The 26,743-nt window shown below is 33.1% G+C and overlaps 2 protein-coding genes across 2 annotated transcripts in view; one reads left to right on the forward strand and one right to left on the reverse strand.

The window, feature by feature from the left end:
- Positions 1-14,182, forward strand: part of HELRODRAFT_72804 (hypothetical protein) — a gene marked incomplete at both ends in the record, with an annotated part of 20,963 nt that extends 6,781 nt beyond the window's left edge. Inside the window, 3 exons of the mRNA XM_009013538.1 lie at positions 10,072-10,272; positions 10,351-10,631; positions 13,976-14,182. Of these exons, the coding sequence (XP_009011786.1) occupies positions 10,072-10,272; positions 10,351-10,631; positions 13,976-14,182 (689 nt within the window). The remainder of the gene's footprint in view (positions 1-10,071; positions 10,273-10,350; positions 10,632-13,975) is intronic.
- Positions 14,183-19,879: 5,697 nt separating this feature from the next.
- Positions 19,880-26,630, reverse strand: HELRODRAFT_190344 (hypothetical protein). The gene is made up of 15 exons (XM_009013539.1): positions 26,502-26,630; positions 26,320-26,372; positions 25,589-25,649; positions 25,390-25,484; positions 25,193-25,322; positions 25,012-25,088; positions 24,861-24,942; positions 24,686-24,780; positions 24,481-24,627; positions 23,522-23,665; positions 23,345-23,460; positions 21,736-21,788; positions 21,499-21,602; positions 21,251-21,304; positions 19,880-21,118 (listed from the first exon to the last, which is right to left on the reverse strand). Exons 1-15 carry the CDS (start codon positions 26,581-26,583, stop codon positions 20,831-20,833), a joined length of 1,581 nt encoding a protein of 526 aa, XP_009011787.1. The 5' UTR covers positions 26,584-26,630; the 3' UTR covers positions 19,880-20,830.
- Between the last annotated feature and the right edge of the window lie 113 nt (positions 26,631-26,743).

The following is a 26,743-nucleotide window of genomic DNA, read 5'->3' on the forward strand; positions in this document are numbered from 1 at the left end:
GCGTGCCTGTGTTTGTCTTCACGTATACCTGCGTGTGTATGTATGTATGTATGTGTGCGTACGTCTGTGCGTTCGGTTATCTACATCAAAGTTTGTTACTAATGAATGCAAGTTGATGTCCAACCACTGCAAATTATTTTGGTACGTCAACATCTTTAATTAACAAAAGCGTACAACATAAATATGTTCAGATGATAAAATGTACTTCAGCGTGTGTCTTGTACACGCACCTCAGATATCCAGTCACACATGTATAATGTACAACGCAGTCTACACAACACAACACAGATCCGTTCATCTGTTCACGTGCATTTCACGAACGAACAAAATTTCATCAGACGTAATCCGGCATGTCAGTGTCGCAAACAGATTTTTTTACATCTATTTTATATATAGATAAATAACAAGTGTATATAGATATGTGTATGTGTGTATGTGTATGTGTGTGTGTGTGTGTGTGTGTGTGTGTGTGTGTGTGTGTGGTGTGTGTAAGCTAGTGTTTTCATAAGTGCTATTGTATGATGAATCTTTATGATTGTGTGTGTGTATATCCGTACGTATGTGTATTTGTTTGCCCGTAAATAAATCTGTTCGCACAGTAATATGCTTCTTTTGTACGGAAAGTAACACAAGAAAATTATTTATAATTCAGTAAATCTCAAATCTCTGCTGGATGGTCTACACATCAGTTTCTGTTTTATATCTGGTTGCCACACATTTTTTAATCGTATCTTTGCAAGAATCTTTAGAAACAGAAATGTTTTCAAAATAATTTGATTGAGTATGCTAGAGTTGATGTAAGGCTGATTGCCTGTGTAGTACATCATTCAGTTGTAGAAATTTGTGTCAAGAAGACGTTTATAAAGAGCGGCTATCAAAGACAAAAAATTTGTTTAAAAATATGTTCAGCTTGGGCTAAAATCTAATTACCACAGAGCTGACTAAAATGAAATTGAATGAAGTTATTGAAAACATCGAAGCGTTCAAGCAATGCACTGGTATAGATTTGATTTAGAAACCCAGCAGAAGCCTACCTCCCTCACCTAATCAATCGCGTTATTTATCTTTCGCGTTTCGCTGGCCAACTAAGCCCGATCCTTTAAAAGGCTCCACCGAATGTTTTCATCTTACAGTTCCAGCTTATGAATTCGCCACATGTGACGATAATGATGACGTGAATGATAGTGATGATTAATGAGTATGAAGATGATGATGAGAGGACCCTGATGTAGACAGGTTATCACTCTGATGAATTTGTAAGGATATTCATGGTTTATTAGAAATAATTATAATAATGCAAATAAGATTGATACAAATTATGCAAAATGTATCGCAGATTTACCATGCTTACTCGTGGCGTTATAACTAATACTGATTTTATTACGAAACATTTTATTTTACATATGGGATTTAAACATTTTCAATGTAACTTTGAAACCAGTAAAAAATTGTATGTTTAAAATTCTTGTTAAAATCTTTCAATAAAATAATAACCTACTAGGAATGTATCTGGTGCTAATAACCCGCTGTTTATAAATCTATCATTATAAATCAACCATTAAACAATATAATCATTGTCTACTATAATTTGCAGATGACAAAACATTTAAAAATATTTGTTGAGTGATGAGATAAGCACAACTTAGATTGATAACAATGGTGTCATAATTTTTTGGGTTTCATCATAAAATTCAATAACTTTAAAATGAATCAGTAACATGTGCGGGTGCGAAGCTGGCTGGAAATGTTACTTGCCAGTTTCAATGAAGATGAATTTTTGGGAATCTTCTTGCAAATCGTGAAGCATTGTAGTCATTTGTTCATCTGATGGCAGAGTGTGTGAGAACGTTAATCGTTACTATGGATACATTTTAAGATCGAGGTATAGCAAATAACAAAACTTTGGAAATTTTACCCCAATGCTTTACTTGTGTTGAGGCTTGAAATACATCTTCGTATTCATACATACAAACGTGTTTTTGTATTATACAAAAATATATACACCAGCATACAGCCAGGATGTATGCGTACTGACCCAAGCTTGGAAGTGATGCTTGTCTTCGACTAACTTGAATATACGACCATTCTCACACACAGACGCTGCTACTCTTAAGTATAATTGATGTCACCATGCCTCCATATGTATGTATGTATGTTCGCCCTTTCTGAATGCGTCTGTATGAATGTATGTCCTGGCACTTCTCTTTCTCTTTTGCAGTACCGTTTTATATTTAAAAACACTACCCATATTTTGCAAATTTTTTAAAAACTAATTTTCATTTGGCCTAAGACAGAACATTGTTTGGTTTAATTTTTCAACTGTTGTTCATTTGAAGAAGTGGGTACACTTGAAGTTTTTGAGTTGAAATTATTCTGGCTAGAATGGTTTGTGTTCATATTTCAATATTATTGGAACATTTGTTTATAAATTTCATGTTTAATAATTTTCAAAGTTTTTTGCCTCAAGTTTATAAAATAATTGAGACATTAGCTTCATGTAATCCTGAATGATTTCTTTTTTCCTGTTTCTATTTAAAAATTAAACTAATTTCATAACCAGGGCCGGCCTTGGGGATGGGTGTAACTGAGGGCGCCAAGTGCTGTCTCCAAAATAAACACTAAATATTTTTTTAATAAAAATAAGTTGAAAATAAATTTAATTAAACTTATATCCAATTTTATCATAAATTGTTTTTTTATGGAAATTAAGTTATTTTTCATTCAAATAGTTTGTTAAAAATACTTTAATCAAAAAAAATATGCTTCAACTACCATACATGAAACTGATACCAAAACTTCTGATATTGCGCACGAAGCACTTACATTAAGTGAGCAATTAAATAATTGTAGTTTTCTAATCACTTTGATTGCATGGTGCAATGTACTATGTTAAGTAAACGTTGTTAGTAAAGCGATGCAGGCCTAGGACATGGATCTGGTACAGTGCACTGAAAGCTTCAAAAATGTATTAAATATTTAGAAATTCGCAGAATGTTTGGCTTTAAACCAATGAAGAGGGTGCGAGGAGTGAAACGTCATTTAGACAAAAATGCTACTGACGAACTAATTCCAGAACCAATTTTCAGGATCCAGAGAAGAAACATGAAGTAAAAATTGTTTAACCCCTTTTTAGACACGTGCCTGTCATCAATGAAAGGACGATTTGAACAATTGGATGAATGTGCAAATACATTGGTCTTTTTTTATTTTTTTATTAAGTATGAACTTTTGAAATTGTGTAAAGAATTGCAAGAAAAATTAACTGTTTGTTCAAAGTCTAATATTGGTGGCGCCTTTCTATGTGACGAACTAATAAGTGTTAAGATTTTCATTAAAAATAAAATGGGTGAAGTGAAAGTTGAAAAAGTAGAAAAATTGCATTGAATACATCCTTCATTGAATTGAATTTTATTATCAAACATTCTTTACAAGAGTTATATCCAAATGCCTGGATTGATCTGCGCATTCTTCTTACAATACATTTAACTGTTGTAATTATTGCAAGAGGGTAGCGTAGCTTTTCTGTTATGAAATTCATCTAGTAGTGTTGCATTGCTTATTTATATACTTGTTTTCATAAAAACACATTTTTTAAAAATTCACTTTTACACTTAGGTTAAAAATTAATTAAAAAATCTCTCTAGCAAATATATATCTACAATTTTTTCGTATTGGCCTCGTTTGTACTCGTTCGTTAATGTTAAACTACCTGCTTGCATCCTTCCATTGCTAATATCAACAACGACCCGTCTACAAGTTTCGCCCAACCTGCCAAACAAGCTGGCGCTTAGTAGTTTTTCACAACTGAAAAGTTATTAAATACGTTACAAAGTGAAAAATGTGAACAATTTGAAAGCATTCGTTGTAATTTGTGGGCTACAGCATCGTTTGTGTTCCTTTGACATGCACATGCGTGTGGACAGGATGGAAATTTTAAAATTTAAATCGAAAGCAGGGATAACGGCGCTATAAAACTTGCTTCCATTTTTATTTTAACAACGGTGTTTGTAATTTAATGTCTGCTAACGTTTGTTTTTTACTTGTTTCTACATTTGTGGAACTGTGAAAGTGTGTTTGGATTTTTATGCGTGAATCATTGAATCTGCTTGAATCATTGTTAGCTGTGCTACGACGTCAGTGGTTTTGTTTGGGTTCATGTGCTTGTTTATGTGTGTTTGTATGGGTATGTGCATTTTTATATGTATGTGTTTTTGTATGTGAAGGTGTGTTTGTATGTGTGTTTGTACGTTTATATTTTTTCTGCTTACGTTGTACTTGTTAACACATTTTTTTAATTTTATATTGAGAGTATGAGAGTATGTCTCTTACGCATGTGTGGATGCACGGCATACGTGTGCATTGTTGAGAGCGTAACATTTCTGTCAAAACGTATTCGGTAGAAAGATCTTTGTTAGTTAAAAATAATAATGTTCTTTTCTTGTCGATGTCGTTACATGTTGAAGGAATGTACAACTGGCTAATCAGTGCTAGCTGGTTGGTTGGCTGGCTGGTTGGTTGGTTGGCTGGCTGGCTTGCTGGCTGGTCGATTGGTTCTGTGGTTAGTTGGTTGGTTGGTTAGTTGTAAGGTTAATAATTCAAATAGATTTATCATGAAATATTATAAAACATTAAATATCTGAGTACTTGAATATTTCTGATAAAATGAGTGAGTTTAAGTGGAAATTAGAGGGAACAAATAAAAAAAATTGGACGAAAAATGCATCGACAACGTTAACATTAGAAAGTTATTTTCAAAACGAATTTGAGCGGTTGACGAGAATAGAAAATGTAAGTTAGTTGTGCGGTTGAAAGAGAGAGAAAGATTGTGATGTGAGAGTTGATTGAAGTAGTGAGCGTGATTGCGAACAAAAGAGAACGTGTACAAGAAGACAATGAATGATGGATGGCTCCTATATGCCTCGCAAGAGCTCTCCGCCATGTATTGTGCGCTACAAAAATCTCAAGCAATAAGAGAACGCGAGAAAAAATAACTGAAAAAAATAATGAGTGTGTGAGAGTAGGAAGAAAAATATTGAAAAACTCCTGGCACATATCATCGCACTTCAACAGGAGAGCTGTCTCAAAACATGACATGCAAATGTATGACTGACTGACTAACTGACTGGCTGACTGGCTGGCTGGCTAGCCGGCTGGCTGGCTGGCTGGCTGACTGACCGACCGACCGACTGACTGTTCTGAACAACTGTAATATAAATTAAAGGGACATTAAGTTTTATAAATAAGTTAATTTAACGACTAACCAATTATTCAACAGAAGCTGTGGATTGCCATGCCAAACAGCACACACACGCACGCACACACGCACACGGACACAAACACAACGCATACGTACACATGCACACATGACTATTTCATTATGTGACGGGCAGAAGCATTACATATTTAACGTCCTATAATTTACTTTCTTTTACCAGAGATTAACAAAAAGAACTAAACAGGCCTATGCCTGCTTAGGACGATGGGAATAACAATGATGATGATGACGATGATGATGACGACGATGACGATGATGACGATGATGATGAAGATGATGATGATGACGATGATGACGATGATGATGTAAGTAACAATGACGATGACGTCGATGATGAAGACGACGACGACACAAAGATGATGATGAGGCGGACGATAATGAAGGTGATGATAATAAGGAGGATGATGATGATGTTGAAAGAGATTATTCCAATGATGAAGATGACGATGGCAATAATGACACTGGTTTTATTGGCAGTAAATGATGTTATACGGAGTGACGATGATGTGATATGATGATGATGGACATTAAAGTTACGCGCTCAACATGACCATAAGAATACTGATGTTAATTTGAGACGATTGTATTCGTAATATGATAATAATGAGGTCGGTATTGATAATGATGATAGAGATGATGATAGTAATGATGATAATAGTAATGATGATCTGGAGGTAGTTATTGATAATGATGATAATCGCAATGCCTACTTTTGAGGATAATCTTAATGAATGTACGAGTTTAACGGATTTAATCGGGTGAAGATCGAAATGATGACATTGAGGAGGATGATGATGGCGATGATGATGGTGGTGATGATGGTGGTGACGTCGTTGTTGAGGATGATGGTGATGATGATGATGACGTTGTGATGATGACGACGATGATGATGATGATGATGGTGACGTTGATGATGATGATGATGACGCACATATGATGACAAGAATGATGAGGATAAAACTATATTATATATGTCTTTAGCAAAAAAAGAAATTCAAGTCTTACTTCTGAAATTATGCAGTTAGCTAGCTTTCGATCCAGATTAATCATCACTTTGTTAAAATTAAAAATGCGACATTATTCGATTTAAAGTTATGAAGTTTTTGTCACATAAGTCTGAAAATTTAAATTTACTTGGTAATCTTTTTTTCGTATATATTTGTAGTGTAGTTTTTGTGAAATTTTTTCAATTTAAGAAAATACTTAGTTGAAATTTTCGTAAAAACTGTTTCTTCTAACAACCACAACTACAACCACAACATTCTAGTCACGATTTTATTCTTGTGATGGTGAAGAAGAAAATGATAATGGTAACAAAAACTATTCAAAGTGCAGTCTGTTCAAAATTAGTTAAAGAAGCAGTAAATGGAAAAGATTGGTAGCAGCTGTTGTAATTGCTTTGTGAATATCATTAGTTGTAGTGAGATAGATAAGAAGCAGTGGCAGTGGCGTTGATAGCGACAGACGAAAATTATAAGGTCTCTAATGACTGATTACGTTACGCCAACTATTTACCGCTACTCTGCTCTGGTGTGAATAATTTGTAATATAAAATATAAATAATGTTCGTTATATGACCGTTATTGGCTACGCTCGTCACATCAGGATTGTCTTCAAATAAAATATTTTCAATTTTGTTATTCGATAAACTTAGGCTTTACTCGTCCTCGCTATTATTCTCTCATTGAAATACAACTTGAAGTTCAAAAAATACGCTAATCATTTTCGAGTGAATATTTCTGGGTGCAATTTTATTTTAAGTTGATATTTCAACATTTTCCTTTGAATTCTTTTTTGTCACCTAGGCGCATTTTATCTCAAAAGTTTATTTGACAAATTTTGTATTTTTAAAATTTTTCGTTAATGTCAAATTGCATTTGTTCTTTTCCCGATAAACTCCTGAGACTTTTCTTGCTTTTTTGATAGAAACAATTTCATTTGCATGTCCTCGCCGGTCTACTTGCTAATGCACGATGCATCAATCCATACATTATGCCTGATTTATTCACGGGACGTCGCACGTGTTTCTGTCTTCTGTTTTTGTTTTTGTAGTTATTTTCTTGTCTGTAAGTGGTTTTGTAAACATAGCGACAATTTTCTTCTAGCTGTCCGTATTATTATTCCAACCGTTCCACTGAAGTCCATTTGTTTCCAGGCAGCTTTCTGTCTCCCTAGCATACAGATGTCTTTTTTTATTTTTGCATAAATCTCCGCTCCTGTAGTCTTCTCTGTTTTTAATTTGTTTCATTTTTTATTAAATTGCAAGAAAATACATTTTTGGTTCATGCTTATGGAAATTCTATTTTCAAATTTTATCCAATTAGTCCAACTAAAACGGAGGACAATATTAAAGTTTGAGCCAGTTAATATCTTGCACCTGGTTATTTCGCTCCAATTGTTTCTGTCAACTTTACGATCTAAATGTCTTTTTTATTCTTAGCTTATTCCGGAACGTCTATATTTTTCATAATTTTTTTACAAACCTTTTCATTTCTTGCATACTAATAGGAATTGTCAAATAATAATAAAACTACTTAATTATCGAAACGTTGATTTTCAAACCGAGAAGCCCGAAATTAAATTTTTAGTTACATTAAACTTTGGCATGTACGTACGTTGCTATGTTCATCGTGTAACAGGAAGTAGTAATGTTGTTGTCGTTTATATTGCTGTTGTTTGTGTTATTATTTATGTAGTTGTTAGTTCATGTTGTTGCTATTGTTATAGCTTTTGGTTTTTGTTGTTAGTTATGTTGTTGTTAGTTACTCTCATATCACTGTTGTATTTTTAGTAATATTATAGCTGTTTTTTACGTTATTATTGTTGTTGTTGTTTGGAGTTGTTGTTGCTGTTATTGTTGTTGCTTCTGCTGCTGTTATTGTTGTTGTTGTTTGGAGTTGACCAAGGATTAGAACATGCCAGCGAATCAATCTTCGCCAGTCAGTTTGGCTTACACTGTCGCTGTTTGCATCAAAATTCCATTGCACTTCATTCATTCATCTATCTTTTTCAATTCTTCTTATAAATACCTTCATTATAAAATTCATTTCTTTTATTTTTACTGTGTAATTTTGATTTAAATTCTAGAAATTAATATAAAATAAAATTTATAAATTAGTATTATAAATATGTATATATATATATATATATATATATGTGTGTGTATGTGTGTGTGTGTATGTGTGTGTTGTGTATATGTGTGTGTGTGTGTGTGCGTGTGTGTGTGTAACAACAAAATGAACGAACGACAACATGTAGAAGATGTAAAGTAAGGTTGGCTAGCACAAGACAGATGAATGAAGAAATTGCATTGTAAGATGTAATTGAATAGTTTGAAAGAAACGAAATGATTATGAAAAAAAAATTTTTTGCTTTCAAAAAGCTCGCCATAGAAAATGTTTTCAATTTTTTTATTTTATGCATTAGTAGCAATCTACTTCTTCATGATGTGTTTCATTTGGGAGAATTATTTTCGATGAGATGAAATTATTAGAGGTAGATATAATTAGAAATTATCAAATATTTTAAAATTATTTCCAATTTATCAATGTTTATTTCTAAATCAGACGATCGCTAAATTTAATTTTGAATATTGCCTTTTCGTTTAGGTTAAATGGTTATGTAAACTTTGACAAATTTAGCTTTGAATAATTTTTATAAATTTTCTACTTTTTAAAATTTCCAACTAATGTTTTATCTTTAGATATATTTTATAATGAATACATGTTTTCTTATTTCATATGAATGGTCCTCTTTATATTTTTACATTTCGTCTTGTTTTATCTCAACGATTTAAAGTGCACTCATCTTATGACGAGACAAACAAAACAAAAAGTTTGACATAATTTACAGCAATAAAACATTAGTTTATTATTTGCCTGAATATAATAATAAGTTCGCATGCTGTGTGTGAACATGGGTAAGAACATGTGTGAACTTATGTGTAAACTTGGGTGTGAATTGCCTGTGAACATGTGCGTGAACTTGTCTGTGAACATGTGTTCTCTTTGAAGATAACATTATTTTTTTACAACACGTTTCTCCTGTAAGAGAGAGAGAACTTCATTTTGTTTCAGTATGAATCTTATCGGCTTATCTATCAATCATTTGCTCGTTAGACCGATTGCATACAGGCGTACTATAGGACCACGTGCGTCCGTTTAAGTACACACATGTCTATCTTCATACAACATCATTATGTATCTTTGTCTATTTGTCTCAAGTGAATTTGCATTTGTTTCTCTGGTCATTTGCAAGCTAAGGAGATGTCTCAGGTTCTGTTTGCAATACGTCCTTCTTTATAACATGCAAACATGACATTCATGTTTTACGTTCATGCACATAATGTATAACCTATCAAGATGTTATTTTGTTGATATATTCTAATCTCAGAAACTAACCAAACCACCAACGCGCTATCTTTTACTAAATAATATTTAAAATAATTACATCTATGTAATTATTTTAAATTTTAAAGATCTTTAAAATTAAAATGTTTACACATAAAATATTGCAATCGCATATCTCACCCCAACCGCGCAAACGATGTTTTTTTTGAAACGTAAGCCCTCGGTAGGTGGGTAGCTTTGTCGGACTGTTCCACGTTTCGAAATTTTTTATTGTCCGTTTTTAATAACAATTTGAACTTATAAGTTAATATTGATTGTTTGGCAATGATGGATTTTGACATTAATGAAAGATACGAAAGTATGTTGTTAACATAATTGAGAAAAGTGTTAAGCAAAAGGATAAATAATATAATTTTTAAAATTTGTGTGAACATTTTCACTATTCAGGCAGTCTGAACACGTCCCCTCCTCCTATCATCTTGTATGGACTTCAAAACCAGACCCTTCCCATTCAAAGCACTGCTGTTTTGTTCTGCAATGCTACTGGTCAGCCAACACCATCGATCAGCTGGTTGAAGGACAACAAAACACTCTCCATGAACAAGGACAAGTGCCAGCTTTCTGACGATGGAACTCTCAAAATTATGGGTCCGTTTCAGTAACCTCTATTTGTTAATGTGCCACTTGGTAAGTTATCAGCAACACAGTTTGTAATTTCATTGGCAGAACTGCACAGCAATGATTCCGGTCGGTACACATGCATGGCAACGAACGAGATGGGAGAAGCGCAGTCAAGTTGTTACATAACGGTGGAGAGTCCCAACAATCACAGGATCATCTTCAAGCGTACTCCCGATCCTTTCACCTACCCGGGACCACCAGTTCGAGTACAAGCTACTGAAATCAAAGAAACGAGTGTGAAGTTGGTTTGGAGGACGAATAATTATGACGGTTACTCGGAAATTACAAATTTCGTCGTTGAGTACTTCAGCCCGGATCAGGGAGAGGTTGTCCATTTTATGTTTCATAGACTTTTTCATTTTTCAGAATCGAACAAACTGCTGATTTTATTTTTTTTTAATTTTAAATATTTTCAAAAATATTTACGTCATTAATTTTTCAAACATTATTGCGATCTTTCAAATTTTTAAAGTTTCTAATTACATTTAATTATTTGAATTACGTTAAAAAATTGAAATATGTATTTGTTCACTCATTAATTTAATCACACACACACACATACACACACACATACACACACCAAGACAGACATAAACAATAACACTTGCACACGCACATACGCCCAACACAGACACACCCACACACACCAATCCACACATACGCACTTACAGATATATATATATATTTAATATATATATATATATCAAATTTCTTCCCTGGAGTCCATGTTTATAGAATGTCATAGAGCACACAAGAGATTGAATTAGCATTAATCTAAATATATTTTCCGCGTTGCTTCCACAAATTTTTTTTCCAACTTTTTTCCATCGATATTTTTCTTTTTAATTTCAAAATTTTTCTCATCATATTTTTTTAAATTGGCACGTTTTTTGCGTCTAACTTTGTGCGTCTGCATCAATTTTTTTTCCCCGGCTGAAATGTGAGATATTTAATTATATATACCTGCCGCCGATGATGGAGAACTAATGGGATTGAAAAGCAACAGTTGCATGAAATGAAAAAAGTTGTGATATCAGTTTTGGTAACAACAGTTTCAGTAGTTTACTACCCGAAATTCAGATGTTTTCATTTTCAATAATGCATTACACTCAATTGAACATTTTCAACTTTTCATATATGGTCGGGAAGTTTCAGTTTATTACACTACTTTTGGTTAAAGATTTCTTCAATCAGACAGTAATGATGCAAAAACAGTTTGTTTACGACGTGAACCATCTAGCTAAACTGAACATCTGATTAGACTCTAAGTAGGCAACATTAACTTTTCTACTATGATCACCAGCCATAAACGAACCATGCCAAATATAAATTACCTCCTTCTATCAACTAATCATTTGACAAATGTTGCTGGCCAAATCAACTTTAGATTAAAAGTTCATTTGAAATAATAGTTCATTATTCACGTTGCGAAATAGCGTACCAAATTTGTTTTAATGACAGAAGCGTTGTTATCGAGACCAATTTTTAAGAATCGATTTATTTGATTACAATGTTTGAAAACATCGGTCCACTCTTTTTCCAGGTGTTATGCAAATTTGTATTCAGCGAGGTTTTGGCCCGGTGATTTTCTACGCCATAAAAAGTGGATTTATGTTAGGGAAATTGGCGGTGATAGTCTGCGTGTGGCATTTTTAAAAAACGTCTCAACACTTTTGCCGTTATTTTTTGCCGCATAAGAACCGCATCAATTATGAAAATGTACTTATTAAAGTGTCGGTTGAGTTCTTTAAGTTCGTGATAGCAACCCATTTGTGCAAAACTGGTTTGGAATGGTCATAACTGATGTGAACAATGTTTTAAAGACTTTTAATTTTGAGAGAATTGATCATTTCAATCGTTTTAAAAACCTAAATTTTGAAAATCTTTAACATGGCATTTGTCGCATCAACGGTAAAAGTTGTCAACAATTCATTTTAGATTGACATCTAATAGAGTTTGTCTGTTTATTCTGATGTTCTTCTGAAGATTTGAAGTGTCGGTTGAGTTAGCGGGCGTGATATAAATTTTCACGTCTAACATTTGTCCGGACAACTTGAAAATGTAAACAGGCTGCAGACCATTCGATCGGAAAGTGACATCGCCAGTTGTAGCGAGTGAAACAATTTGGTTATTACTGCTGCCGTTTCTACTCTATCTTTCACGTTTGTCAGCAAAATTTTCATCAAGAAGACCACATAGGCTTATGGTTGTCGCTTTGCTATTCCTACCTACGCTTTTCAATTTTTTACTAGAGTTTTTTGGAAATTGTTCAATTTATTAGAAATAAAATTTTTATCCAAGCTAATCATGAAAATTTAATAAAACTGTTATCTTAATTTATCAAGCAGAAGCAGATTGGCCAAAATCGAAATATGGCCTATTTGCTTTGCAACAGTTTTATGAAATTAACATGATGAACTTGGATATTAATTCTATTTTCAATAAATTGAATAATTTCTAGAAAATTCTAGAAAGAAAAATTGAAAAGACAAACTTTAAATTGATTGATGCCAACAATTCGGTAGAATTCATACAATAATATATATATGTGTATATATATATATATATATATATATATATATATATATAATACGTTTGTGTGTACACTTTTATATACAGGAGTGTTTATATTTGGTCATTTGCACATTCATTCATGCATAAGCGTGTGCACATTCAGTTGACATATTAGCGTACACATCAGTTCTGCGCGTATACATTACATACGTACCTACCAACACAAAGCAATGTACGTAATTGTAATTGTATTGCTGGATGCAGAAGCAGGATTCTTTCCGTTAGCTTGTGTATCTGTCTTTCCGCTCGTCTTTATCCTTGTGTGTTTGTTTGTTTGTTTATAAGTGTGTGCGTCTACTTTTATGTATTTTTATGTGTATGTGTGTGCAGATGCTAGCACGTACGTGCATGCACGCTTTGAAATTTGTGTAGGTGTAAGTGAGGGTGATGAGGCATCCAACAATCATGGTAATGTATGTAAATAACAATTGAGAAGTAGGCGTGTTTCCATCTGTCCCGCTTGTTAAGATGCTTTCGTTATGATGCTTCTTGTTGGTCATGATGATGATTATGATGGTGGCGTGAATTGCATGGTAATGATGCTGAAGATGAAAACAGGATGATAATGTCCGTTGGTGGAGATGATTATTAAAATGATAATGATAAAAATAATGATTATGATGGCGATGTTAGCAAAAAAACAACACAGATGATAGTTGTGATTAATAACAGAATTGACGATATAAGTGATGTAACAAAAACAATGACAACAAAGTTTACAGTTATGGTAGTTATGTTGCTCTGCTGGTTGTGGCTGATTTTACCCAATTCGTTTGAAGCAAAAGTGAAGTAATTTACTCAATTACTTCACTTTTGCTTTAATGTTGGTATTAATTAATTGTTCAGTAATGAAGAGAGATTGTTTAATATTCGTTAGTGAATGAGATGGATGAAGATCGATGCCAGATGTCTGCTCTGCTTCTTGCGTTGCGTAGGTACTGTGATGAAGCCAGCAAACTTATAACCCTATTTCAATTTTTAATTTTTCAAGCAAAAAAACGGCAAACATTTTTTTGGATACTCCTTACTCATATTTTAGTAATAATATTTATATTGAACTACAAAGAATGTTGAAATGACTCATTAAAATGATCAGGGTTGGGTCATTGCAAGTGACGGCGTCACTGAGTTGTCGTACGTTGTTCGGAATCTTCAGCCTGCCACTTCCTACCTCTTCTTGGTCAGAGCACAAAATTCTCACGGCATCGGCATGCCAAGTCACGTCACTTCTTTGATCAAGACCAAAAGTATTTTAATTTTAATTACATTCAGTGATCCATTGAGTTTATTTTGTACCTACTAATTTTTATTTAGATGTGTTTTGAGATTTTAAAAGATTAATAATGAATCAAAAAGTTACAATTTATTGTTAGATAAAAAACGTTGAGCAACGAAGAAAAACTGGAAGTTATTTTGTTTAACTAGTCGAACGGTTTTGAATGAAACCTGTTTATTTTGACGTTTTTACAGTAGTATCTCAGTAGTAATAAATTTTTTAGTGACGAGTTTAAAAGTGCCATTATCTTCAAGAAACATTTGTACTTCAATGTGATAAAATTGCAGAAATAATGTTCCTGCGTGAATAATAACACGGCCTTGTGTAAAATCGTGCTGGGGTGAGCAAACTAAACCAGAATGAGATGAAAGAATGGAGGCAGTTAAAATAAAATAAAACGCAGACATAATGAAATAAATTTGGAGAAATGCGAACAAATCCAGAAATTAATGAAAAATTACAACCAGCTGTTACATGAAAAGAGCAGTCAAAAATTTATAAACAACTGCTCTCAAAGCTGCAGAGGAAGTTTTTAAAACCTGAGTTGGATAACCTGCAAAAAATAGATAGATGACTTTACAGAATAAGCTGGGGTAAGAATACTGAATTCAATAAAATTGAACAAGGATGAAACAGGATTAAGGAAACCATGGAATTGAAGATAATCATTAATTAAATGATTGAATAAAATGGCCTTATACATGTTTAGAATACTTATAACAAAAGTTTAATTGTTGAGCTTGTAGAAATGTTCATGGTAGTGGTATTCACTTTTACTGTTCATAAAATGTGATTTTTTCATTTATACGAAAAAATAATTTACTAATTTTTGGTGAATTGAAATGAAAATAATTTTAAATTTTTTGCTCTTATTTACCCATTGAACATTTTCAATAATTTAAACACATCATATTACGTTTATTTAATATTCCCATAACTTGTCACCATTTATCCAGCTTTAAACACCCACAACCAAAGTTTCCACAGTGAGCACCATCACTTCTCATCACTTTCCTTGCAAACGTTGGCCTCCCGCAACCACCACCTCCAACCACACCAGACTACCGCCGTCCATTTACACCAGCCACACGGACATGAAATTGGCGCCAAATCCATCAGACTCCGATGGGATGTACGCACGTTAGCGTCTCAGCAAACAACTCAGTGGCTGCGCCAGCCGATTGAAGGCTTCCATATAAGATACTGCGCAGAGTCACTCACGCACTACGATCCAAAGTTTGGATACGAAAGCGATCATTGTTTATTTGCCACACAGACGGTCGGTGACAGTCAAACGAGGTCCTTTCATCTCCATGGTCTCGAGGAAAGCACATACTATCTCATCTACGTGCAGCCCTACTCAAATGGCACTAACAAGATACCGAGCAATAAAATTCACGTCAAAACTAAAGAGGATGGTACTGTGCATGTCTTCATTCTCAACTGTTGAACACGTTTTTAAAAAATACGTCAAAAAATAATTTTCATTCTAAATATAAAATTGCAACATTTTTTTAATTATCTTTTCTGACGTTGAGCAATTGATTGTTGCAACTTGTTGAAAGTAAAAAAGTTGAATATTTATATTGCACACAACAAACAGTTCCGTCAGCCCCACCGAGCCACCTTCAGGCAAAGGTGCTGCAGAACCACACCCTTCATCTTACCTGGAAGCCCCCTCCAAAAATACACCAGAATGGTCCTCTTGTTGGTTACAAGGTTGGTTCAAACATTCAACCATCTTTATTGTGGCAAACATCATAAATTTTTAAGCGTGCATTCATACGTATAACATTTTAATTTCATCGCTCAGTTCAAATGTTAAATTGCTTGCAGGTATACGTGTCCGCCAACGATTCTCAATCGAAGCGAGAGGTTTGGATGAATGCGACATCAGAGACAGCATTCATTGACAACATGAACACTGCAAATACTTACCAAATTCAAGTGGCTGCCTACAGCAGTGCAGGGGAGGGATCAATTAGTAAACCTCTCGTCTTTGGTCTGTTTTTACTATTCTCTACCACTTAACATTTTTATCTTTCATATTTTTTAAGGAAACATTATTATAGAAAAAAAATTATTTGAATTGAGACATTTAGATTTTTCAAAAAAGACTCCGTTGTTATATTAAGATATCGATATATCAAAACGTCAGAGAATGAACTAAAAATGTATAATTATTTCTGCGTGATTACCAGTTTAAATGCATATTTTAAGCAAACTTGTACTATGAATCTCAAAAAGTTCAATTAAAAACAATTTATAAGCATCTTTGAGTTTGTTAGAGATGCATCATTAAACAATCTTGGTCACTATGTGTTTTTATTTCTGTTTGTTTGTTTGTTTGTTTGTTTGTTTGTTTGTTTGTTTGTTTGTTTGTTTGTTATAACTTTTTATATGATAACTTTACAAATAACTTTAATTGCAAATTAAACAAAGAAAATAAAAGCAATTAAGATTAGTGTAAAGTAGTCACCATATTTCTATCGGATCATCATAAACAAGTGTTAAATTGCTGCAAATTTTAATTTTTTTTATTATTATCTTTTTTGGACCGAAAAAATTTCACCACGTTGTTAACACCACATGCACTAGATTTCAGTGAAAGTCTGAACAGCGCTCATGCTTCAAGCCACACGACAACCAACAGCAGCACCAACAACAACTCCTGGTGGATCGTCATGATCAGTGTCCTGGCCGGACTGCTCACTCTTTTCACTTTCATTTCAATTTTTGTTCTTCTAAAGAAACAAAAAAGCAGAGAGAAAGAGAAACAAACTCAACAGTTTTTTGCTAGTAGAGAAATTGGTGAATCTAATTTTTTCATTCAATTACAATTAAAGTTTTCTTAAATTACGAATCAATTTAAACAAGACTTGCATCATCGAATTTTGAATGCACAGGATCGTCAACAGTAGTACAAGCGACAACGGCCACATCGAACGACAACGATAAAAATTCAAATAACTGCATAACACCGGTGCAAATGGAAAACATGTACGAAAACGTTTCCACGATGTACAGTACAAAAAAAAGCACAGTGCTAGACGAAACGAACCAACCATCTCCCGGACGTCTAAGAATGAGCTTTCCAGTTCCATCTACCTCACCCCCGCAACAGCCGCAGCAGTGGCAGAACTTCCTATCGCCACCCCAACAACAAAAAAATCAACAACAATCATTACCGCCAATACCAATGTTTGCAACTAACACAGAAAAGTTGATATGCCAAACGTACATGATCAAACCAAAACAACTACAAGATCAACAGCAGCAGCAGCATCAGCCACTCAGCAAAGTGAGCGATGCCGATCCTGACGATGAGGAGGAGGAGGAGGAAGGAAACAGCGCCGATCACAGTGGTTCAAGTGGCTACAAAAGTGCATTCGAATGTTCGTATTCCAGCTTTTAATTCCTTTGCTATCAATTATTTTTTAGATTGAACATTTTTAATAGAGTTAAATCCGGTATGTACTACAATCAGTACTCTGACAAATGCAACTTAATGTGATTGTGAACAGTAATAGCCAACAAGAACAGCCCATTGTTGTCGACGTACGAAGGTTCAAGTCTACTCCAGCAACAAATCCACCAACAACATTTGATTACACAACATATCCAACAAAAACAGCAACAGAAACGAATGGGCCCGAGAAAAATGTCTCTGAACACAACAAATTCCTTCAGAGAGTATGGGGCGAACGGCGTTAAGAGCAATTACTTCCAACCGATAGTTTATCATCACCTTCAGCAACAACATCAGCAACAAATGCAACAACACTATTCACAAAAGCAACAACAGCAGCAACAAAATATTTTACAACAGCCTCAACAACATCAACAACAGCAACAACAACAGCGTCTTTTTTTCACAATGTCAAACCGAGCTTCGCGTAGATTGCTGACCAGCAGTGACGTGGAAGATGATGGCGCGTTTCCGAGAGATGACCTCACAGACAAACGCTTCAAACCCGGAGGCCACAACGTGTACAATGATGCAACTTGTCCAACCTAACCTCATTCCTATGGGGAAATGATTGATAACTGAATTAATTTGTAACTAAATTACCGGCACAATACCATTTCAAAAATATTTCTATCTTTTATTTCATCATTTACAATACTAATATTGCTAATAACATGTAAACGCTGTTGAACATTTTGCGCTCTTTTGGAAACGTAATCATTTCAGCGACAACAACGTTTCTTTCAAGGAATATTAAATAAACCGTCGTCCGTTCAACTAGATATTCCAAAACGTGTCATGAGCCGAAGAAAATAAGTCGGTGTGTGTGTGTGTGTTTATGTGTGTTTGTTTGAGTGTATGTGTGTGTTGTGTGTGTTTGTTTGAGTGTATGTGTGTGTTTAGTGTGTGTAAGTTTGTGTGTTTGTTGGAGTGTATGTGTGTGTTGTGTGTGTGTTTTTTGGAGTGTATGTGTGTGTAAGTGAGTGTGTGTGAGTGTTTTTGTTTGAGTGTATGTTTGTGTTGTGTGTGAGAGTGTGCGCGCGCTTCAGTATCATGCCAACAGAACCATCCACTTCAACAATTCAACAGTTTTTACGTTTATTTCAATGATTTATTTTATCAAATAAATTTCATTTTGTTTTTAAATGACCAGGATGATTTTGAACCCATCAGTGTTTCTAATTATTACGTTCTTGTACATGCTCTCCAAATGTTACTCGAATAAAAGTTTGTATATTTTGTTAGCACTATTTATGTACTACACATACTATTTATGTATGTGTATTTTTATTATTATTCATCGATGAGTCGTAAATTTATAAAATTATTTTATATATTATTATTTTCTTCAATTCAGTTCTTAAAACAAAATCTACTCAATTTATTATCGCGTACGCTTATGTACACACATGTGCGTATTAGTGAGTATGCGTAGGCATGTGTGTGTGTGTGTTTGTGTGTGTGTGTGTGTGTGTGTGTGTGTGTGTGATGTGCGCGTGTGGAAATTGATTAATAATCTTACAAATAGCTAACATACATAACTGCATAATTTCTTGATTGTATTTTAGTCTGAGCTATGTTATATATCCCTAAAATTGATGTTTTTTTTTAGAATTATTGTCGATATATATTAAATGATTAAATATATTGGTGGTAATAATAGTAAAGATGGTGATGAATCTGAGGGCACTGATGAAGATGATGATGGAGATGAGGATACTAATAAAGGAAGATGATGACAATGAAGGTGAGGAAAATGACAATGATTATGGTGAAGATGTTTACTCAAAACTATACATTACGTGTGTGGTATATATATATGTTATATGTGAGATAACAAAATGGAGTTCTCATGTGAATTGAATCAGAACTGGATTTATTGGATTGTTTGGTATTTAAATTGAAATAATGCTGACGAGTTTTTGGTGAATAAACTGAAAATGTTAAGGACCAGAGAACAAGCAGTCTTGTTAGGAAGTTGTTTTACCACACAGTAGAGTTATAGCAAATCCACACTGCTGATTTATGAAGTATTCAACATTTTTTTATGAGGTCTAGTTGCAGACTAATTGAGCAAGCAGTTTCATATGAGGTATTTTACTAAACAAAATTATTACCGATTGCTATTACATTAAACAATTATATAAATAAGATAAATAAATATTATTTTCAATTTTATAATTATTAAGAAACATTTGATGGTTATCAAGCAATCAGGCGAATGTTGTTTGTTTCATAAGGATGCTTGCGACATGACTGGATAAATTAATGAAAGGAACTGAATGAATAAATTACGGAGAATTTGATCAGTTTAAACAACAGAATAATGAACGAATGTATTCAAGAGTATCATTATTTCAAATGTTTTTATTGATTTTTATTTTTATTTAATTTATTTTTTTAGATCGGCTTAGTTTGAAGCAATATGTTGAAATTTTATTTTTTGGAATTATACATTCACACAAACATGCAGATGAATGCGCGCAGTTTTTTAGAATAAATAAAATTAAATTAAGATGTCATCATTTTTTAAGAGTTGGCTCGTGCGTCAGCATACAAAATTCGGACTTTATGTTTATCCGTCCTGTTCATGTCCAATCATTTATTCAGAATTCGTTTCTTTCCAATGAAATGAATCATTTTTGTAACAAAGAATGTTTTCGTGACTATCAATGTACCGCAATCATGAAATTAATTTTTATCGTCCTACCTAGTTTTAAAACGATGTTACTAAGTTCAGAAGTTCGTGATAATATTTCATTATAAATATACAATTTATCTTTTTATAAACTGTTACATGAGCTTATTGCACCAGACTTTGATAGCTAAAATGCAGTTTCAAATAAATGTTAAAATGATTTTGCTCGGATCAAATATCTAAAATTCTATTGACTGTTATAGACCAATTACTTTCCAATAAATTATTTTGTTTATAAATTATTTTTTTTACTTATTTATATATAAAATATTTTTGTCTTGAATATTATTATCAACATGTTTTGTCAATTTTGTTAAATTATTTTGGTCTCAAATGGACTTTATATGAGTATTATAATTAACAACTGTTATATTTGTGCTGATTTTTAATAAACCGTTCAAATTATCAAAACTGTTTAACTTTCGTGAGTGAAATCAAGCAAGTCACAGGGCGTGAATAATAATTTTAATGCCGAACAAACGAACGGACGAACGAAAATCTCTGGAATTTAATTTATAACCGACGTTACGCAGTCGGTTTTTATTTTTGTTACATCGTCTTCAACTGCTGGCTCGGTTTTGTTGTGTTTATTTGCGTCGGCACTAATGTATATTCGGTTGCTTCTGTTTGCTACTTGCGTCATGTTTCTTGATTTATTGGTGGTTCGCGCTATTTCGGCTGCCTGTGGGCAGGTTTTGTTGAGAGGGGTCGTCGGTGGCGATGGTGAGTGTTTGGGCTTCGGGGCAACAACTGGCAAATCGATGTTCGGTCCTTCCTTCATAGACTTGGCCTTCGACTGACGGATGTGTATTTATTTCATTCAAAACACATCACGTTAAATATCCACCCACGTAAACATTATATTTATTTTTATTAAATCTAACACTAAATTTATCATTTTGAAGTAGGAAAGGAAGCGTTTACTAACGAGGACTTTCGAGAGTTCGAAGAATGCTGGACTCAGGCTCTTCGACTCAACCGGCTTCGTGGAATAGTTTCAATAAAATTATGAGAATAATTAAAACATTCATATAACAAATTAAAGTAATTGCACTAACAATTTAAAAGCTGAAATAACAGTATTCGATTGAACTTCAATCTACACGTGATAATTTAACTCTAGCTAGCCACCTTAGGCATGTTAACAAAGTGACAATTTATATCAACAAAAGTAACCTTCTTCTGGAATCTCACAGTTGCCGATGTTTTCTTTTCGCCACTTTGAATTCGTTTCATCATTTCCTTCATCTCGTTTATTAAGTCATCCGTCTTGGATGGCTCTAGTTTTAAAAAATGCGATGTTTGCTTATCGAAATAGCTTTGGGGTAGCATTTTAAAAATAATTTCTGAGCCACCACACGTATAAAATTTTCCAACGTAATTCGGAATTTTTTCAAATTGTAAAGAACAGACCTCTGGAAGGTGTGGACAGTTGAGCTGGCGGCTGTTTGGCTGCCGATGGTGATCTAAATAATTAAAACAAATCATGAACTGCGTTGTTTCAAAAATTTATAAATTGAACGAAAAATTGAAGTTTGGAAAGATTTTTTCTTTAAAAAGTTAATTGGCAAGAAGTACAAACATCTTCAATTAACTTCAAAAACTAAAAAAATGTTATATCAGCATATATATGATGATACAAGGATGAGTATTTACAAAAACGCATAAATTTACAACCATCAGATAAATTAACCACGTCTATGTGTCAATGTGTTTGTTTGATTTATGCGTGTCTCTCTGTGTTGTGTGTGTCTGTCTGCGTGTGTGTGTGTGTGTTGTGTGCGATTGCGCTGACCTCTTTTCGTTTCACACGCTCAGATCCGCTTTACCATTCTACAAAACAACACCAGTACTTTGCATATATTATATATATATATATCTCAATATTTCTAACCAAATTCATGTCGTCATCCTTTATTTTATTGAAGTTAAGATAATATACAGTTTTCCATTTCATTATAGAGTGTGTAGGACCTATTTCGATTATTCAACCATTTTCAACACTTGTTTCTAAATTTAGTAGCAGGAAGGATTCCAATTGCACGTTGTTGAATATTTATTATTGGATGTCTTTGTTCTGAGTATTGATTCGGCTAGTCAAATAATTTGGTTTAGAACACAAGAAACTTGTGAATGATTTACGATCAACCGTTAGAATAATCAAAAAGTTAAACAGGAAGTTTACTAACGCCGAACATGACATATATAAGTGTGTGTTTATGTGTTAGTTGTGTGATGTGTGTGAGCTTATATTTCTAATTGTTTTGTGTTTTTCATCACAATATATAATAAATATGAAGAAAAACTCCAACACAATAAAATTAACAACACGGATTCTCGCTAAATTGAATGAATAATAATAAGCTTTTAAGAAGTGTATATTTATAGATCCGTTATGCTAAACAATTATAAGTTGTGTTGCACGATAATCAAGTTGCTATATTAGTCTACAACGCTCGTGTGTATGTACTTGCCGATATGTATATATAATTGTGTGGTGTGTGTGATGTGTGTGTGTGTGTGTGTGCGTGCGTGTGCGCGCATAAAATTATCAGAACGTGGTTATGCGTATCTGAGCGCGAGCATATATTTAACTGTTTACTTGGATTTTGAATAACAGTCTAGTCGTCTATATTTGGATGTGAAAGATTTTGTATCATTGAATATTTATAAACTTTTCAAGTGTGTGTTTTTGAATTTGGTGTAGCTTGTGAATAAAAAAATAAGGATTAATAGTATGTGACATGAGCATGTATTGACAAACGCATATGCCATAGAATGATCGACGTATTTACAACATTAGCTTATTAAATTGTGAACAGTACAAGTTTCACGCTGACTGCTATTTATACACTGCTGTGATATCAGGGTTATTTTTATAACTAAAAATGTTCAAGCGCAAACAAATGAGCAGTCAGGGGGTGGGTGCGCGGTGTGTCTCTGTCTGTATGTGAGTGATGAGCGCATGTACGCCAATATTTGTATTTTTAAAATGTGAAAAGTATCAAAGTGCGACACCGACTTTGTTCTGAGGTTGATGGCTGGCGTGAGAGGAAGGGGAGGAGGAGGTGGAGGAGGTGGCGGTGGAGGAGGTGCAAAGGATGGTTGACAGTCAGACTCCAGTTCGTTCGTCTCTACTTGAGAATGAGCAATTTCGTGTTATAACATTTTGAAATTATGTATGTTCAACTATCAAACTTTTTGTTGAAGTTTCTTTTGTCAACTCTTGAAGAGAATTGTATAGTCTTTCTATTTCCTCATTTGAAATTTTCAACTTGGCTTCCAAAGATTCGATTTTTTTAACATCTTTCGAGTTGTCTATTATTTCTTTCAGTTTGGCAATCTTTATGTAAAATCATTGATTTTTAGTAAATGTAAACTTATTTAAATTTATAATTATAATTATATATTATATTAATCAAAGCTTCAAAGCTTTGAGCATCTCAGTTTTGTACTGGTTTGTATCTGAAAACAGGTCTTTATTGTATTCCATTCACATATTCTTAGAGAAGTATGTTTTTAACGTGTTTGTTCGTTCTCATTCAACTTGTTCTACAAAAATTAAACTTTTGTTCTGCTTCCTATGATAACAAGCGCATTTCGACTTGTATGCATTTATTATTTATCAATGTTTATTATTATCATGTTTGAGCTGATTATAAGTTCAAACAAATTTTTGATTTAATTTTTTTTCAAATTGGGACACAATTCTCTGTATTTCATTCCGCCTTTGTTTCTATATTATGTGACTTTCTTCAATATATTTCCAAGCTCCATTAGTCAACTACGGTTTTATATTTACCTACTATTTTAGGTTTAACAATTTTGGCTTGTTGCTTTTGAATACCGTTTGTAAGTTGCCGACTTATTTCCATTTTTAAACTATAAATTTTCTACTAAGTTCAAATTAATTTCTGATTTCATTTTTTATCTTTTCAAATTTTTTTTTATCTTCTCTGTTGCTGTGAATTACAGACTTTATTTGTTTCATCTACCATGCCTAAAGCACATTTCATTGCAATAATAATCGAATTCATCGCATTAAATCGACGTAAGTAAATCCATCAACGGTGCTAACTCTTGCAATGTAAAATATGTATTAGACGAAAATTAGCGAAAGTAAAAATTTTGAAAGTTAAATCGAAAAAAGTCACTCACGTCTCTCTCGTACTTAAGCTTCTCTTCTTCTTTCAGTCGATTGATGTTCTCAATTTCCATGAGAGCATTTCTGTAACCTTGATCATTGGACACCGAGTTTAGCACAATGGAACTCTGTCTGACCATTGCATTGCGTTCCGCAAAGCACTGTAAAAAATTGTATTGAATGCAAACACGAAGCTAAACAACCAGTCAAAAACGTAACCTTTCTTGCAAAGTTTTCCGCCTCTTCTTTCAAGAAGCTTTCATTTTCTTTCAATTGAATTAATTTGTTGTATTCTTGAATCGCTAAACCAGACGCTTAAATAACACAATGCAATCTTTTTATTATTTAAAAATGTCCTTCAAACTAAGTAAGTTTAATTTTTTGCATAACTCACTTATTTGAAAGTTATTCAGCAATTTGTTTTTTTCTTCTAGCTGTTTCCATGTTTTGAACAAATCACTGTTCAATTTGATAATCTTTAATTTGAAAGTTTTAATTGGAAAAAAGTATATTAATAAATAAATAAATGGATGAATAATATTAACACTTTGCTTTTGTTTTTCAATTTCTTTTTGCATTTCTTCTATTTGTTTCGAAAGCTGTTTGTTTGTTTTTTCAAGCTCTAGAGTATTACAAAAATGTGTGTAACGTTAACGACAGTAATGTATTGATGTCGACGGCAAAGATGTAACAAAATAAAATTGTAAATTAATTAAAGAACCTTACCATCAATCTTAATTTTGTCTTCCGACAATGTCTCTTCAATTAAAGGGCTATCTAAATCAATACTCATTAAATTAAACCTTTGTAACATCATTTGACTTTGTCTTTGGAGGTTTTTATATTTTTTATCAGTCTAAAACAATTTTATAAATCCAAAAATTAATTCAAATATCATTTGACTATTGAACGTTTTAACTTACTTCCTTGAATTTCATTTCAGCCTCTTTCCTACTTTCTTGTTCAGTTTCGTACTTGGTGCTCATGTCTGAAAATTCTTTACATGCTGGTTCCAAAACTGTTGCCAGTCAGACATGTAAATGTTCGGACATCAAACATCAAAGCAAAAACATAAAATATGTAATAAAATAAAAAAATGTGAATATGATGAAGCAAACATACCAGAAGTTAATTTTTTTAACTTTTCTTCTTGGGTTTCATACTTTCTCTTTAATTCCTTATACTTTTATTGATTAAACGTTAATTAAACGTCAATGTTAAATTTTGAATATGATCAACAGCGTTGTTGATGCATAATTATCGTGAATTGTTGAGGGTTGATAATGTTGTTGATTGGCACACGCATATTACTGAATGTATGAGCGTTATTATCCAGGCAATTTAAAAATGCATTTATATGAAGTTTCAAAAACTCGTGTGCACTATACCAAACCTGAGCCTGAAGGGCTAACAAGTGTCCTCACCAAAAATAAAAACATGGACGAGATAACACAAAAAACACTAAAATTTATTTTAAATGGACAAAAAGATTCAACTAATTGAAATATATCGGTAGGAACCCTTAATTCTTTATATTCTTTGGGATAAGTGTTGGAAAAAATTTATGATTTGGTAAAAAATAAACTATTTGAATATTTTGTAGAAACTCATTTTACACGAAGAAATTGAGCAAGATATTGATGGCTACTGGCAGTTAATAGAACGAAAAAACAAACAAAACATTAAAATATTCAGTCGTAAACACGATTTGACACACAAGGCAAAAAAATGTATATCATGCTTATGACCTAAACAAGTGCGAAAGTTTTTGCTTTATTATATATAACACGCAAAATAAAGGTCAAGGTGTTATCATACAAATATAGTTACTTCAAATTTTAAAAAATAAGAACCTGATTTTCCTTTTCCTCATACTTTTTCTCAAGTTTCTGACAATCGAGAGCCGCTATCGAAACACATGGTATGATATTCATTTTTAAATTGTAAACATATATCTTTAATATACATTTCATTTAGGTTGTAAACTCCAAAGCCCAAAATTCAGCCACTTTAATAATGAAATATGAAGTAAAACCTCTCTTAGCAAGTTCAGTTAAATTTTGCATCTTCGCTTTAATTTCATCATGACTTTCTTCAGTTTTCGCTTCAGATATCATTTTTCAAACCAACACAACAATTTAATTACGTATTTATTTTGTTCAGACAAATGAGTAAGGAAGCTAATTTTATGATTAAGCTTAAATTTCTAGTTTATAGCAAGGCATTGTTGCGAAATTCATAGCTGCTGTGAAGATCATTAGCTCTAAAATCTTCACA

Source organism: Helobdella robusta, assembly GCF_000326865.2.
Source record: "Helobdella robusta unplaced genomic scaffold HELROscaffold_12, whole genome shotgun sequence".
NCBI lineage: Eukaryota > Metazoa > Annelida > Clitellata > Rhynchobdellida > Glossiphoniidae > Helobdella > Helobdella robusta.